This window comes from Lepus europaeus, chromosome 17 (genome assembly GCF_033115175.1).
Source record: "Lepus europaeus isolate LE1 chromosome 17, mLepTim1.pri, whole genome shotgun sequence".
Taxonomy (NCBI): Eukaryota; Metazoa; Chordata; class Mammalia; order Lagomorpha; family Leporidae; genus Lepus; species Lepus europaeus.
Genome location: NC_084843.1, coordinates 36923820 through 36936833, shown reverse-complemented (window position 1 = coordinate 36936833; position 13014 = coordinate 36923820). Strand labels below are relative to the sequence as shown.

Below are 13014 nucleotides of genomic sequence, written 5' to 3'. Positions count from 1 at the left end.
TACATCCAGGTTTCCCATGTGGTTGCTGGGGACCCAAGTACTTGAGGCATCATCTGCTGGCTCCCAGTATGCACATAAGCAAGAAGCTGGATTAGAAGTGGAGGTAGAACTTGATCTCAGGCACTCATATGAGATGCTGGTCCAGAGTGGCAGCTTAAGCACTGTGCTAAGTGCCCACCCCTAGAATATTTGTATTTACTTACTTGAGAGAGAGAAAGAGAGACAGAAAGCAAGAGAGCTTTTTTCTGCTGGTTCACTCCCCATTTGCCCTCAACAGTGGAGACTGGGCTAAGTCAGAACCTGGGAGACAGGAACACAGTCTGGGTCTCCACATGGTGGTGGTGAGAGGACCCAGTTATTTGAGTCATCATCTGAGCTATTGGCATGAAGTTGGAGTCAGGGGATAGAGACAGGAATTGAACCCTGGCACCTTGATATGGGGCATAGACATCTTAATCACTAAGATGAATACCTCCTAATTTTTAAAACATGTTTATTGAAAAATAGCTTACCTACTATAAAAGTACATTTCAGGGGTATTTAGTATATTGCCATTGTATGTAACAGTTCTCACCACCATCTAATTTTAACACCACAAAAGAAATTCCACACCTATTAGAAGTCACTCTTCCTATTCCGCTCTCACATCCAGTTCCAGGCAACTACCAAACCAACTTTGTAGATTTGCCTATTCTGAACATTTTGTTTTAAAATAAGTCACAGTGTATTGGGGTGGGTGGCCACCTCTAGTGAGGGGCTTCTTGCTGATGGAGGGTCTACAAAGTCCTGAGATGGCATAGGGCTCCTCAAGAGGCAGAGAGCCATATTGATTTTGATAACAGACCCACTTTGTGGATTAACCCATTAACTCATCTGTCTTTTAATCAGTTAACCCATGAATGGATCTATAAATCCATTTTTTTTTTAAGATTTATCTATTTTATTTTGAAAGTAGAGTTACAGAGAGACAGAGAGAGAGAGAGAGAGAGAGGAGAGAGGTCCTGTATCCATTGGTTCACTCCTCAGGTGTCTGCAATGGCCAGAGCCGCGCTGACCTAAAGCCGGGAGCCAGGAACCTCCTCCAGGTCTCCCACGCGAGTACAAGGGCTCAAGGACTTAGGCCATTCTTCACCACTTTTCCCAGGCCATAGCAGAGAGCTGGATCCGAAGTGGAGCAGCCAGGACTCTAACTGGTGCCCACATGGGATGCTGGCACTGCAGGTGGCTGCTTCACCTACTGTGCCATAGCACTGACCCCCATAAATCCATTCTTGAGAGCAGAGCTCTCACATCCTAAGCAACCTTTACAGTTCCCACCTGGCCTCATCTCCCAATACCTCACAATAGGGATTAAATTTCAACATGAGTTTTCGTGGAGATATCCAAACAATAGCAGAGTCTTTTCATATTCTTGGGTATTCAGGTATACTTGGGAGTAGAACCATTTAGTAACTGTGTTTAATATTATGAGAAACTGCTCAACTTTTTTCCTAGGCGATTTCACCATTATGCATTTTCAAGAGTAATGTATGAGAATTCAGATTTCTCCACATCCTTGCCAACACTTGTTATTAACTCTGACTATAGCTGACCTAATGAATATGAAGTGGTTTGAATTGCTTTTCTCTGATGACTCATGATATCAGGCTTCTTTTCATGTGTTTGTTGACCACGTGTATATAATAGAAATGCCTGTTGAAATCCCTTGCCCATTTTTTCTTGGATTGTTTGTTTTTTCTTATGAGTTGTAACAGTTCATTATTTATTCTGAATATAAACCTCTTAACAAGTACATGACTTACACATAATTCTTCATAATTTGTGGAGTTATCTTCATTTTTTTTGGTGGTATCCTTTGAAGGATCAAAGTTTTTAATGCTGATGAAATCAAATGTATCTTTTTATATATAAATAATGCTTGGATTTTTGTTATCCATCTCAGAGACCATTGCTTAACTCCAGGTCATAAAATATTTACCCTGTTTTCTTCTAAGAGTTTTATATATTTATAGTTTTATGTCTGTTTATATATATATTTATATATTTATAGTTTTAGGTCTGTGGGCCATTTTTTAGTTAATTTTTGTATATGGTGTTACATGGTAGATGCTCAACATCATTTTTTATAAAAATTTTTTTTGTTTATTTTCTCTTACTTGAAAGAGCAAGAGAGAGAGAAAGAGAGATATCCTATCTTTTATTCACTGATTCTCTCCCCAAGTGGCTGCAACAGCTAGGGCTGAGCCAAGTAGCATCCAGGAGCCTGGAACTCCATCTACATCTCCCATATGAGTAGAGGGGCCCAAACACTTGAGCTATCATGTGCTGCTTCCCAGGATATGTTAACAGGAAACTGGATCTGAAGCAGAGGAGCCAGGACTTGAACTGTCACTCTGATATGAAAGATGTGGAACTGATAGCTTAACCCATTACACCATAACACCTGTCCCCTCAACATCATTCTTTTGGCTGTCTACTTCTCCCAGCACCATTTGTTGACAAGACTGATTCTCCCACTGAATTGTCTTGATACCCTTTTTTAAGATTATTTGACTATAGACACTTAGGTTTACTTCTGGACAATAAATTCAGTTCTATTTATCTATATGTCCATCATTTTGCCAGTACCACACTCTTTTGATTACTATTGCTTATTCTATAATTTCCAAAACTTAAGTGTGAATGTATCAAGGCTGTTATTCCTTTTCAAGATATTTTGATGATTCTGAGTCCTTTGTATTTCTGTATGAGTTTTAGGATGATGAACTAGTCCATTTGTCCATTTCTGCAAAAAAGCTAGGTGGGATTTTAATAGAAATTATGTTGGATTTGTTAATTTAGGAGATGTTGCTTTTTTTTTTTTTTTAAGGTCTCTTTCTCCACTTTCTTCTTATTATTATTATTTTAGATTTATTGTATTAATTTGAAAGGCAGAGTTAGAGGGGCTGGCACTGTGGCGCAGCAGGTTAACATCCTGGCCTGTAGCACCGGCATCCCATATGGGTGCCGGTTCGAGTCCTGGTTGGTCCTCTTCCAATCGAGCTCTTTGCTATGGACTGGGAAAGCAGTGGAAGATGGCCCAAGTCCTTGGGCCCCTGAACCCATGTGGGAGACCTGGAAGAAGCTCCTGGCTCCTGGCTTTGGATCAGTGCAGCTCTGGCTATTGCAGACAACTGAGGAGTGAACCAGCGGATGGAAACCACCACCACCACCACCACCACCACCACACACACCCCCCCCCCCCGCCTCTCCTCTGTGTAACTCTGACCTTCAAATAAATAAATAAATCTTTAAAAAAAAAAAAAAAAAGGCAGAGTTAGAGGAAACACAGAATGGGGGAGAGAGGTCTTCTATCTGCTGATTGACTTCCCAAATGGTCCAAATGGCCAGGGCTGGACCATGCTGAAGCCACGAACCTGGAACTCCATCTAGGTCTTCCATGTGGGTACAGGGACCCAATCACATAGGCCATCTTCTGCTTCCCCAGGTGCATTAGCAGGGAGCAGGATCAGAAGTAGAGCAATGAGGACTCGAACTGGTACTTACATGAGAGGGTGACATTGTAGGCAGCAGCTTAACCTAGTATGCTACAACACTGCTTGATGTTGCTATCGTAACAGTAGTAAGTCTTTAATTCATAATTGTCTGTTTATATTTTTAATTTCTTTCAACAGAATTTTTAGTACTTTGTAGTTTGTGGTATACAAGTCTTATATGCCTGCTAAATATACTCAAATATTTTCTACTTTTTGATGATGTTGTAAATAAGATTCTTTTCTTAATTTTTCAAATTGTTTAACGTATAGGAATGCAACTGAGTTTTGTTCATTGATTTTTATCTTATAGCTTTGCTGAACTTACTTGTTTTACTAGCTTGTGTATAACTTTAATCTCTCTGGACTTAATAATATGTACTTTACCTTCTAGTAAATTAAACAGCTATGCTATTAAAATATACCTAAATATTATTTAATGGAAGTTTCTTATTTCTCTTTTTTAAGATGGTAGTGCTGTTTCCTATGAATGTAGAATCTTGTAAATGATTTTAGTAATTCCAAGGTGTTCTTTTTATATATTTGCAGAACTGCTAAATTGTAAGTTAATAGCAAGTAAGTTTGTGTTTCTCTGTTCTGGCTATCTTGAGCAGACAATAGTTTTTGATATATACCTTTTATGATTTTTTAAGGTATTGATATATTTAAGGAGTGCAAATTGGGATACCCGGATTGCAGCAGGACAAGCTGTTGAAGCTATAGTGAAAAATGTACCTGAGTGGAATCCAGTGCCAAGAGCCAAACAAGGTGCTTTTAACTGGAAAAAAATAGTTTGAAATAAAACCCTAACTATAGAGTTAACTGAAATATGTATTTTATACTTTAATTTAATTTAAAGGCTCAATTTTCATGCTCATATGTGCAGCTTTGCCAGAGACTGGTATTGAAAATGATGTTTTTCATCCCACCCTAAAAAAATCTACTAGATATATATTCATATATGTTTTTAAAATTATCAATTTATAGTATATGCTTGATTTACAGAGATGATTCTTTCCCACAAGGAGTTGATATCCTAAGAAATTAAATGAATACTGTGTAAATATTTGAAGCAATTAATTTTTTCCTGTTATTGGGACAATACTATAGTGTAGTTATTTTTTAAATTTAAGGACAGTTATGTATGGAAAGTTGGAGCCCTAAGTCTTCAGTTATTTTTATGTGCTCTTTAGATGTCTTGTGAAAATTTGTATTTGTTTCCTGACTATAATGACATTTAAAAACAATCAGATGTTTCTGTAAAGTTGTAAAGGTGTGTGTCTTAATTAAGTGAAAAATTATTACTGAAGTGAACTAGAATAAACAGAAAATGAACTCGATTCATTTTTTAGTCACTTTGATATCGTCACTTTTAGCATAAATCTTAGATTGCCTAGAATTTTTTTTTAAAAGATTTTATTTATTTATTTGACAGGTAGAGTTACAGACAGTGATAGAGACAGAGAGAAAGGTCTTCCTTCCGTTGGTTCACCCCCAAATGGCCGCAATGGCTGGAGCTGCACCGATCTGAAGCCAGGAGCCAGGTGCTTCCTCTGGTCTCCCATGTGGGTGCAGAGCCCAAGCACTTGGGCCATCCTCCACTGCCTTCCCGGGCCACAGCAGAGAGCTGGACTGGAAGAGGGGCAACCGGGACTAGAACCAGCGCCCAAATGGGATGCCGGCGCCGCAGGTGGAGGATTAACCTAGTGCACCACAGCCCCGGCCCCTTCTTTCATTTTCTGATCTATTCTGAATTCTGTTAATCTGTCTTTTCTCATTAAATGAAATCCATAACCAGAAGGAGGTATAACTTGTTTTAGGAAAGATCCTTTTCTTTTCCAGTTCATTAAACCTTATTTTTAGCATAAGCAGATAATACAACTCAAATAAAAAAATTTATTTAACTTACACTAACATTAAAATTTGCATTAAGTGAGGTTGTTTTCTATCACCAGGAAAAAAAATATTCGTAACAATCCTTTTAATCTAAGTCAAGGAATTATTCTTTAGTTTATAGGTGAATTAACATGCAAGTGCCAGCAAAACAAACTAGTCATTGAGAAACTATATATTATAACATTTATAATTGGGTAACCTTTTTGGGAAGGAATGCAGAACATTTTCTAGATATTTTTAGGATTCAAATGGATATACAGTATTAGCAGTTTATCAGATTATAATTTGCTGTGAGCATGTGAAGGAAGTCCTGTTGAAGGAGTAGTTGTTTTGTGTCCTAACTATTCGTCAGGTATAGGGAGGAATGGTGCATATTATTATTAAGGCTTGCTAGACTATAAATGTATATTAACATAAATACTATCTAAATATTAAATATAAGGCTTAGTATTGGCCTTATTCATGTTTTATGAATATTTTTGTCTTCCAGTTTAACCTGATAATAAACTCGTGCTGCTATCTTGATATTTTTTTACTCTTTAACAGTATGATGACAGCATGATATTTAACTCTTTTATTTCAATGTGGGGATTCATTGTGTCATTAACATTGTACTTTCATTATTGAAAACAGTTACATATATGCTACCCAATATTCCGATGGGTTGTGGAAGAGACACCAACATAATTTATTCACACATAGCAAAGTACTAATCATCAACAAATCAAATAGTCATTTTTCTACTTCTTCATTTATATATTTTTTAAAATACTAGCCATACACCTTGAGTCATGATAAGCTATTTTCTTGATTCCACACTTCAGTTGTATGGTCAAATTAATAATTTTAAACTTTATCTAGAACCTTCTTCAGAGAGTTGTATGGAAGATTCATCTTCTACAGATCGATTGAATTTTGACAGATTTGATATATGTAGATTGTTACAACATGGTGCCTCTCTGTTGGGATCTGCTGGTGCAGAATTTGAAGTCCAGGATGAAAAATCAGGTATGTAGTAAGTAGTCCTATACAAGACACTGTGAAGTTTTTGTGTTTTTAATCTGTTACTTGATATGCTGTTTATTGGTCATACCAATGATGTCATGAAATAAAAAGTGACTGAAGTTTATAAGTTAGGAGGATGCTGTAGATGGGGAAAATAACCAGCAATATTAGTTCTAAAGTTACAGTATGGGTATTTTTCTTTCTCTGAGTCGATATATGCATCATTAGTTTATAAATACTAGTATTTCAGCAGCAATTTTGTTGTGCAATATAGAAATTATAAACTGTAACTACTCAAGAACCTTTAATAGAATTTTTTTTAAAGATCTATTTATTTATTTGAAAGGCAGAGTTACAGAGAGGCAGAGGCAGAGAAGAGAGAGGTCTTCCATCTGCTGGTTCACTTCCCAAATGGTATAATGGCCAGAGCTGTACTGATCTGAAGTCAGGAGCCAGGAGCTTCTTCTGGGTCTCCCATGCAGATGCAGGGGCCCAAGGACTTGGGCCATCTTCTGCTGCTTTCCCAGGCCATAGCAGAGAGCTGGATCAAAAGTGGAGCAGCCGGGTCTTGGACCGGCGCCCATATGGGATGCCGGCACTGCAGGCCAGGGTGTTAACCCGCTGCGCCACAGCGCTGGCCCCAGAAGGGGTGTTTTAACAGTTTATTTTCTTACTTTATTGCAGACTGATCTGCATATATTAGAAAACTTCTGATTTGCAAGAAATATGTTTCTTTTTTGTTTGAAGGTGAAGTGGATCCTAAAGAAAGGATAGCACGCCAGCGAAAGCTATTACAGAAGAAACTTGGCCTTAATATGGGAGAAGCAATTGGAATGAGTACTGAAGAACTCTTCAATGATGAAGATTTGGATTATACCCCATCTTCAGCAGCCTTTGTAAACAAACAACCTGTAGGTAAAACGTTTGGTTGTTTGGTTACAAGTAATAATAAGGGTTTGCTTCATTTTTTTTTTTTTTGACAGGCAGAGTGGATAGTGAGAGAGAGACAGAAGGGTCTTCCTTTTTGCTGTTGGTTCACCTTCCAATGGCTGCCAAGGCCGGCGCATCGTGCTGATCCGAAGCCAGGAGCCAGGTGCTTCTCCTGGTCTCCCATGCGGTGCAGGGCCCAAGGACTTGGGCCATCCTCCACTGCACTCCCGGGCCATAGCAGAGAGCTAGCCTGGAAGAGGGGCAACCGGGATAGAATCCGGCGCCCCAACTGGGACTAGAACCTGGTGTGCCGGCACCGCAAGGCGGAAGATTAGCCTGTTAAGCCATGGCGCCGGCCTGGTTTGCTTCATTTTGCTTATGGAGTTACAGTTTTGGGAAAAAGAAAGCTTTGCTTAATTCTGCTCAATGTTGTTTAGTACCTTTATAATTTAGTGTCTTCATAAACTGAATTTCTGGTGACAGTTTCTACAGAGACAGCAGCTCAGTCTACCTCCTAAATATCAGAATTTTTTTCTTATTCTAAGAGGGAGGGGGAGTGAAAGGAAACAGGGAGAGAGAGTGCACAAGTCAGTGAGCTCCCATTCCCTGGTTCAGTCACCAGTTGCTTGGAAAGCTGGAAGTGGGCCATTGTGGGAACTCAGTTGCATGAGCTGTCACCATTGTTTCCCAGGATTTGCATTAGTAGGAAGCTGGAGTCAGGAGCTAGAGCTGGTTATTGAACCCCGGCACTCCAGTGTGGGACTCAGGCAAATGCCTGTCCTGACATTAGACTTTTAGATAAAAGCTATAATAGATCTATTACAAGCTCCTAGGATTGAATGATCTAGTTGTTTCAATTGCTTTTTCCTTTGTTCTTTGGTGAAGAAAAAAAGTGATGTTTTGGTAGAGTGTATAATCAGAAGAAATGATGGAAGTCTTTAGAACTATAATTTTTTAATTGAGAAATACAGCCCAAAAGGCCTTCAATAATTAAAGAAGCATACATCATAAAGTAAAAGGAGTTTCTTGCCAGTAATCATGAACACACATGTCTCCATGCCTCATAGGCAGCCTTTTTCAAATTATTTATTCATCGAAATTTTTTGTATCTACGCAAGTATGTATGTGTCCTGTTAAGCCATATTTACCTTTTCCCACTTGACACACCTTGATCTATTGGTATATACAGATGGATTATGTTCTTTTTTGACAACTTCATAGTACTTTGTGTGTATACCATAATTTCACTTTTTCTCCTCCCTTATCTCTGTTTTTTTTTTTAAAGGTTTACTTATTTATTTGAAAGTCAGAGTTACACAGAGAGAAGGAGAGAGAGAGAGAGAGGTCTTCCATCTGTTGGTTCACTCCCTAAATGGCTGCAACGCCCGGAAATGCACTGATCCAAAGCCAGGAGCTTCTTCCAGGTCTCCCATGCGGATGCAGGGGCCCAACGACTTGGGTCATCTTCTACTGCTTTCCCAGACCATAGCAGAGAGCTGGATTGGAAGTGGAGCAGCCAGGATGCAAACTGGCGCCAACAGGACGCCAGCACTGCAGGCGGCAGCTTTATCCACTATGCCACGTCATTATCCGCTACGCCACAGCGCCAGTCCCTCCCTATTCTTTATATTCCCAGTGGATACATGTGTGCTGTTGTTTGTTTCTTTTTTTAAACTTAGTTATTTATTTGCAAGAGTTATATAGAGAGAGTGAGAGATCTTCCATCTGGTAGTTTACTCCCCAGATGGTCACAACAGCTTGGGCTGGGCCAGGCCAAAGCCAGAAGCTTCATCCAGGTCTCCCATATGGGTAGCTTAACCTGCTCTGCTACAGAGTTGGCCCCACATATGCTTCCTTACTTTCTTTTATGCCAAACTCTTCAAGCGCTTGTGAAAGCTGTTTGGCTTTCCCCTTAGGAAGGTGCATAATTAAATGAAATATTAAATTTGAATTGGCAAGTACTCTTTCTCCTCTTCCCCAATATTCTTTCAGGGGCTCCTAGGCCCTATTAAGAATTCCTTCTTTGTAAACATGAGTCCCTCATCTTCTCATTTATTTTAGTGGAGAATGATTCTGTATGTCCTGTAACCATCAGATTTTGTGATTTAAATTTCTTAGGATCAGGGTATCTGTGATGAATAACGCATAGATAAGGAAAAAAACTGTCAGATACTGAAGGGGAAAAGGAGATTTTTAAAAGGCAGAAATACGACAATTAGGAAGGAAATTGGATAGAAATAAAGCATAAAATAACATAAAACAGGATGAAATAAAAGAGAATAAAAATTCAGTAATGTGGAATCAGCATTGTGTTGCAGCAGGTTAAGCCGGTTTGTTATGTGGGTGTCCCATATCAGAGTGCTGGTCTGAGTCCTGACTACTTTGCTTCCAATCCAGCTTCCTACTAATGCACCTGGGAAGGCAGCTGAAGATGGCTCAAGTATTTGTGTCCCTCCTACCCACATAATGGACCCAAATAGAGTTCTTATTGCTGTTGCAGCCTTTTGAGGAGTGACTCAGTAGATGAAAGATCTCTTTCTCTCTCTCACTCTCACTCACTCAACTCACTCACTCACTTCGCCTTTCAAATAAATACATAAATCTTTTAAAATGGAGTAGTGTGATCATAGTATGGACAGTTGAGCATGTTGTAATAACATGAATTGGCAGGTATAGAGAAAGTGGGCTACAGACATCAGAATAGTTGGAAACAGGATGGACAGTGCAGTTTGGGGTTTGTAAGTTTCAGGGTTTTTTTAATTTTTTTTAAGATGTATTCATCCATTTGAAAGAGCAACAGAGATAGAAGGAGAGACAGAGGTTTTCCATCTACTGATTCACTCTCCAGATGGCCATGACAGCCAGGATTGGGCCAGGCCGACGCTAGGAGCCAGAAGCTTCTTCTGGATCCCCCGTGTGGATGGCAGGGGCACCTGGACCATCCTCTGTTGCTTTTCCCAGGCCATTAGCAGGGAGCTGGATTGGAAGTAGAGCTGCCAGGACTGGCGCCCATATGGGATGTCAACATCACAGGCAGCAGATTTACCCACTAAGCCATAACGCCAACTAGCCCCAAGGTTCAAGTTTGACTAACTTTATATGTACTATAGACCTTTAGGGGAAGGAAGTTGCTTACGGTTAGTTGTTTCCATTGGCTCATGTCATCTGCATTGCCTTGTATATGTGTTAATATTTCCTAGACCAAGACTACAGCATAGCATCCTTACCAGTAATCTTACTTGGTTGTGGAAATGTAAATTTCACTTGATTCTTACAGTTAGGCACAGAAGGGATTTATAGGCTTGGGCTTAAAGTATTTCTTTCATAAAATCTTTGCAGTGTATCCCAGGAGTGAAAAAGAAGTAGACAGTGAGTGACTAAGAGAAAGGAGCACATGGGCTCAATTAAGTCTAAGATGCTAGACCAATCTCTTACAGCTACAATTATTTTTAACCTTTTTTTTTTTTAGGAGATGGTGATAATCAGTTTTTTATTGACATCATTTATCCTCATGACATTTAGTGGTATTATTTTCACGTCTCACCTCTTCAAAGCCTTCTGTGGGTTAGAATCATACATTTGTACTACATCTGTGGAATAAGAAAATTAAGAAACATGCATATTCATTGGAAATTGAAAGAACAGGAAAAGGAGGAAGAGATTGAAATTATGGTATGGCTAGACAGCTGAAGAGCATGAGATTGTCGAAAAAGCCTGTGTTCATTCTGTGTATACTGGAATTGCTAGACTTTACCCACTTCTGAGGCTCAGACCATAGGTATTTATTTTAACTTCAGAAGTTCAAACTCAGCATGCTTTTATTCTTTTAGACTCTCCAGGCAGCTGAATTGATTGATTCAGAATTTCGTGCAGGAATGAGCAATAGACAGAAGAACAAAGCTAAAAGAATGGCCAAATTATTTTGGAAACAGAGATCCAAGGATGCAGTGGAAACTAATGAGAAGAGGTAGTAATCTTTTTCTGCTTGTTCACTTAAAACAATATTGCTTTGTAGCTTGACTCTGTTTAACACATAAAAACATTTTGCTGATGTGTTTAGCTGGGGAGTACTATTTGGATTTTTATTGCTCAGTTGTCAGAGGGTATTGTTACTAGAGACTAAAATCACTTGCCTAGAAATGTCAACTTGTGCAGCATTTTTAAATTTAATTTTTAAATTTATTTTCATTGTATTTGAAAGGGGGATGGGAGACAGAGACTATGAATACCTTCTATCCACTGATTCACTAAATGCCTGGGAAAGTTAAGGCTGAGCCAGGCTGAAGTCAGTAGTGCAGAGCTTAGTCTAAGTCTCTGACGTGGATCGCAGAGACCCAAATACTTGAACCATCATCTGCTGCATCCTAGAGTCCATATCAGCAGGAAATTGGAATCAGAAGCAGAGCCAGAACTTGAACCCAGGTACTCCTTATGGGATGCAGGTATTCCAAGTGATGACTTAGTCACTATGTCAATAGCCCTCTCCCAGCTATTTTTTCTTACTATTTATCAGTTTCAGATGAGGGAAAGCATTCCAGGCCCAGCAAACAAGTGTAAATGCATTTATGGAAAATTCAGTGAACAAAATGGAGAGTAATAGAAATGAAGTGAAGGGATGGTCTAAGGATCAAAAATTAAAAACATTCACTGCATTAGTAAAGTACAAATTGTCATGGTATTACATCACCTGTTCCCTAGATTGGGAACTATACTTATATGGATAATAATACAAGCTTGCTTATTTAATCTTATTCTAGGAAAGAAAGTATAAAGTCATTGAGTTCATTAACTACTGGTTTTTTTTTTTTTAAGTGAACCACTTATTATGATCATATACAGGTTGAACATCTTTAATCTGTATATGTGCTGCCAAAGCAAGCACATAACATCTCTAGTCAGAAAATCTAAAATCTGAGATGATCAGCAATCTGAGACTTTTTGGGATAGCTTAAAATTTTAGATGGGATGGTCTGGGGGAACTTCATAGAGGTGACGTTAGAGAAAATCTGGAACAATTGAGGGTACTACCTGTGTGAATATCTATTAAAAATATACTCTATTAAAAAGAGGGGGCAGTTGGCTAGAAGTGGAAACATGTCCAACAATTTAAAGGTGGAAGGTGACTGACCATTGTGGCTACCGGATTAGAGAGAATTAAGAGAAGAACTTAAAGAAAGATGAGGTTAGGGAGGCTCATATTCCTTTCCTCACTTTATAGAAAATCATTGGCCAAACAAATCATGTCTACTGAGATAGAGAGGAGAAATACTTAGAGAAAAAATGCTGTATATGCTTTAATATCTGATGATCCCTTTATTTTAATATTGAGTAATGATAGTTTTACCTGTCCTCTCCTTTATTAATCTCCTTTGTTAATATTTTGTAATTTGGCTAGTCTTGGTATTTTTGGTTTTTAAGTCATAAAGTGACATTTTGTCAAATTTTCTGGACCCTTTATTGTCTTATCTCTATATTTTCCAAGAACTAGTAAGATTATATTGTATTATTCAGCGTATTAGTTTTCTCCAGAGTCCAAAAACCTTGAAAAAGTTAATGTCATGCTGTGAATTTTGCTTGTAGGACTAAGAGTTTAAAATTAAAAAGGAGGGGAGCTGGTTGAGAAGATGAAGAAAAGCAATGTGTTAAATTT

General features: G+C 38.6%; 1 protein-coding gene across 2 annotated transcripts in view; it reads left to right on the top strand.

Moving 5' to 3' along the window:
- BTAF1 (B-TFIID TATA-box binding protein associated factor 1) overlaps window positions 1–13014 on the top strand; it is a 97930-nt gene that overhangs the window by 19342 nt on the left and 65574 nt on the right. For both annotated transcript variants that reach the window (XM_062215060.1, XM_062215061.1), the window contains 4 exons: window positions 4187–4301; window positions 6291–6437; window positions 7182–7345; window positions 11195–11331. In XM_062215060.1, coding sequence (XP_062071044.1) covers window positions 4187–4301; window positions 6291–6437; window positions 7182–7345; window positions 11195–11331 — 563 coding nt within the window. The remainder of the gene's footprint in view (window positions 1–4186; window positions 4302–6290; window positions 6438–7181; window positions 7346–11194; window positions 11332–13014) is intronic.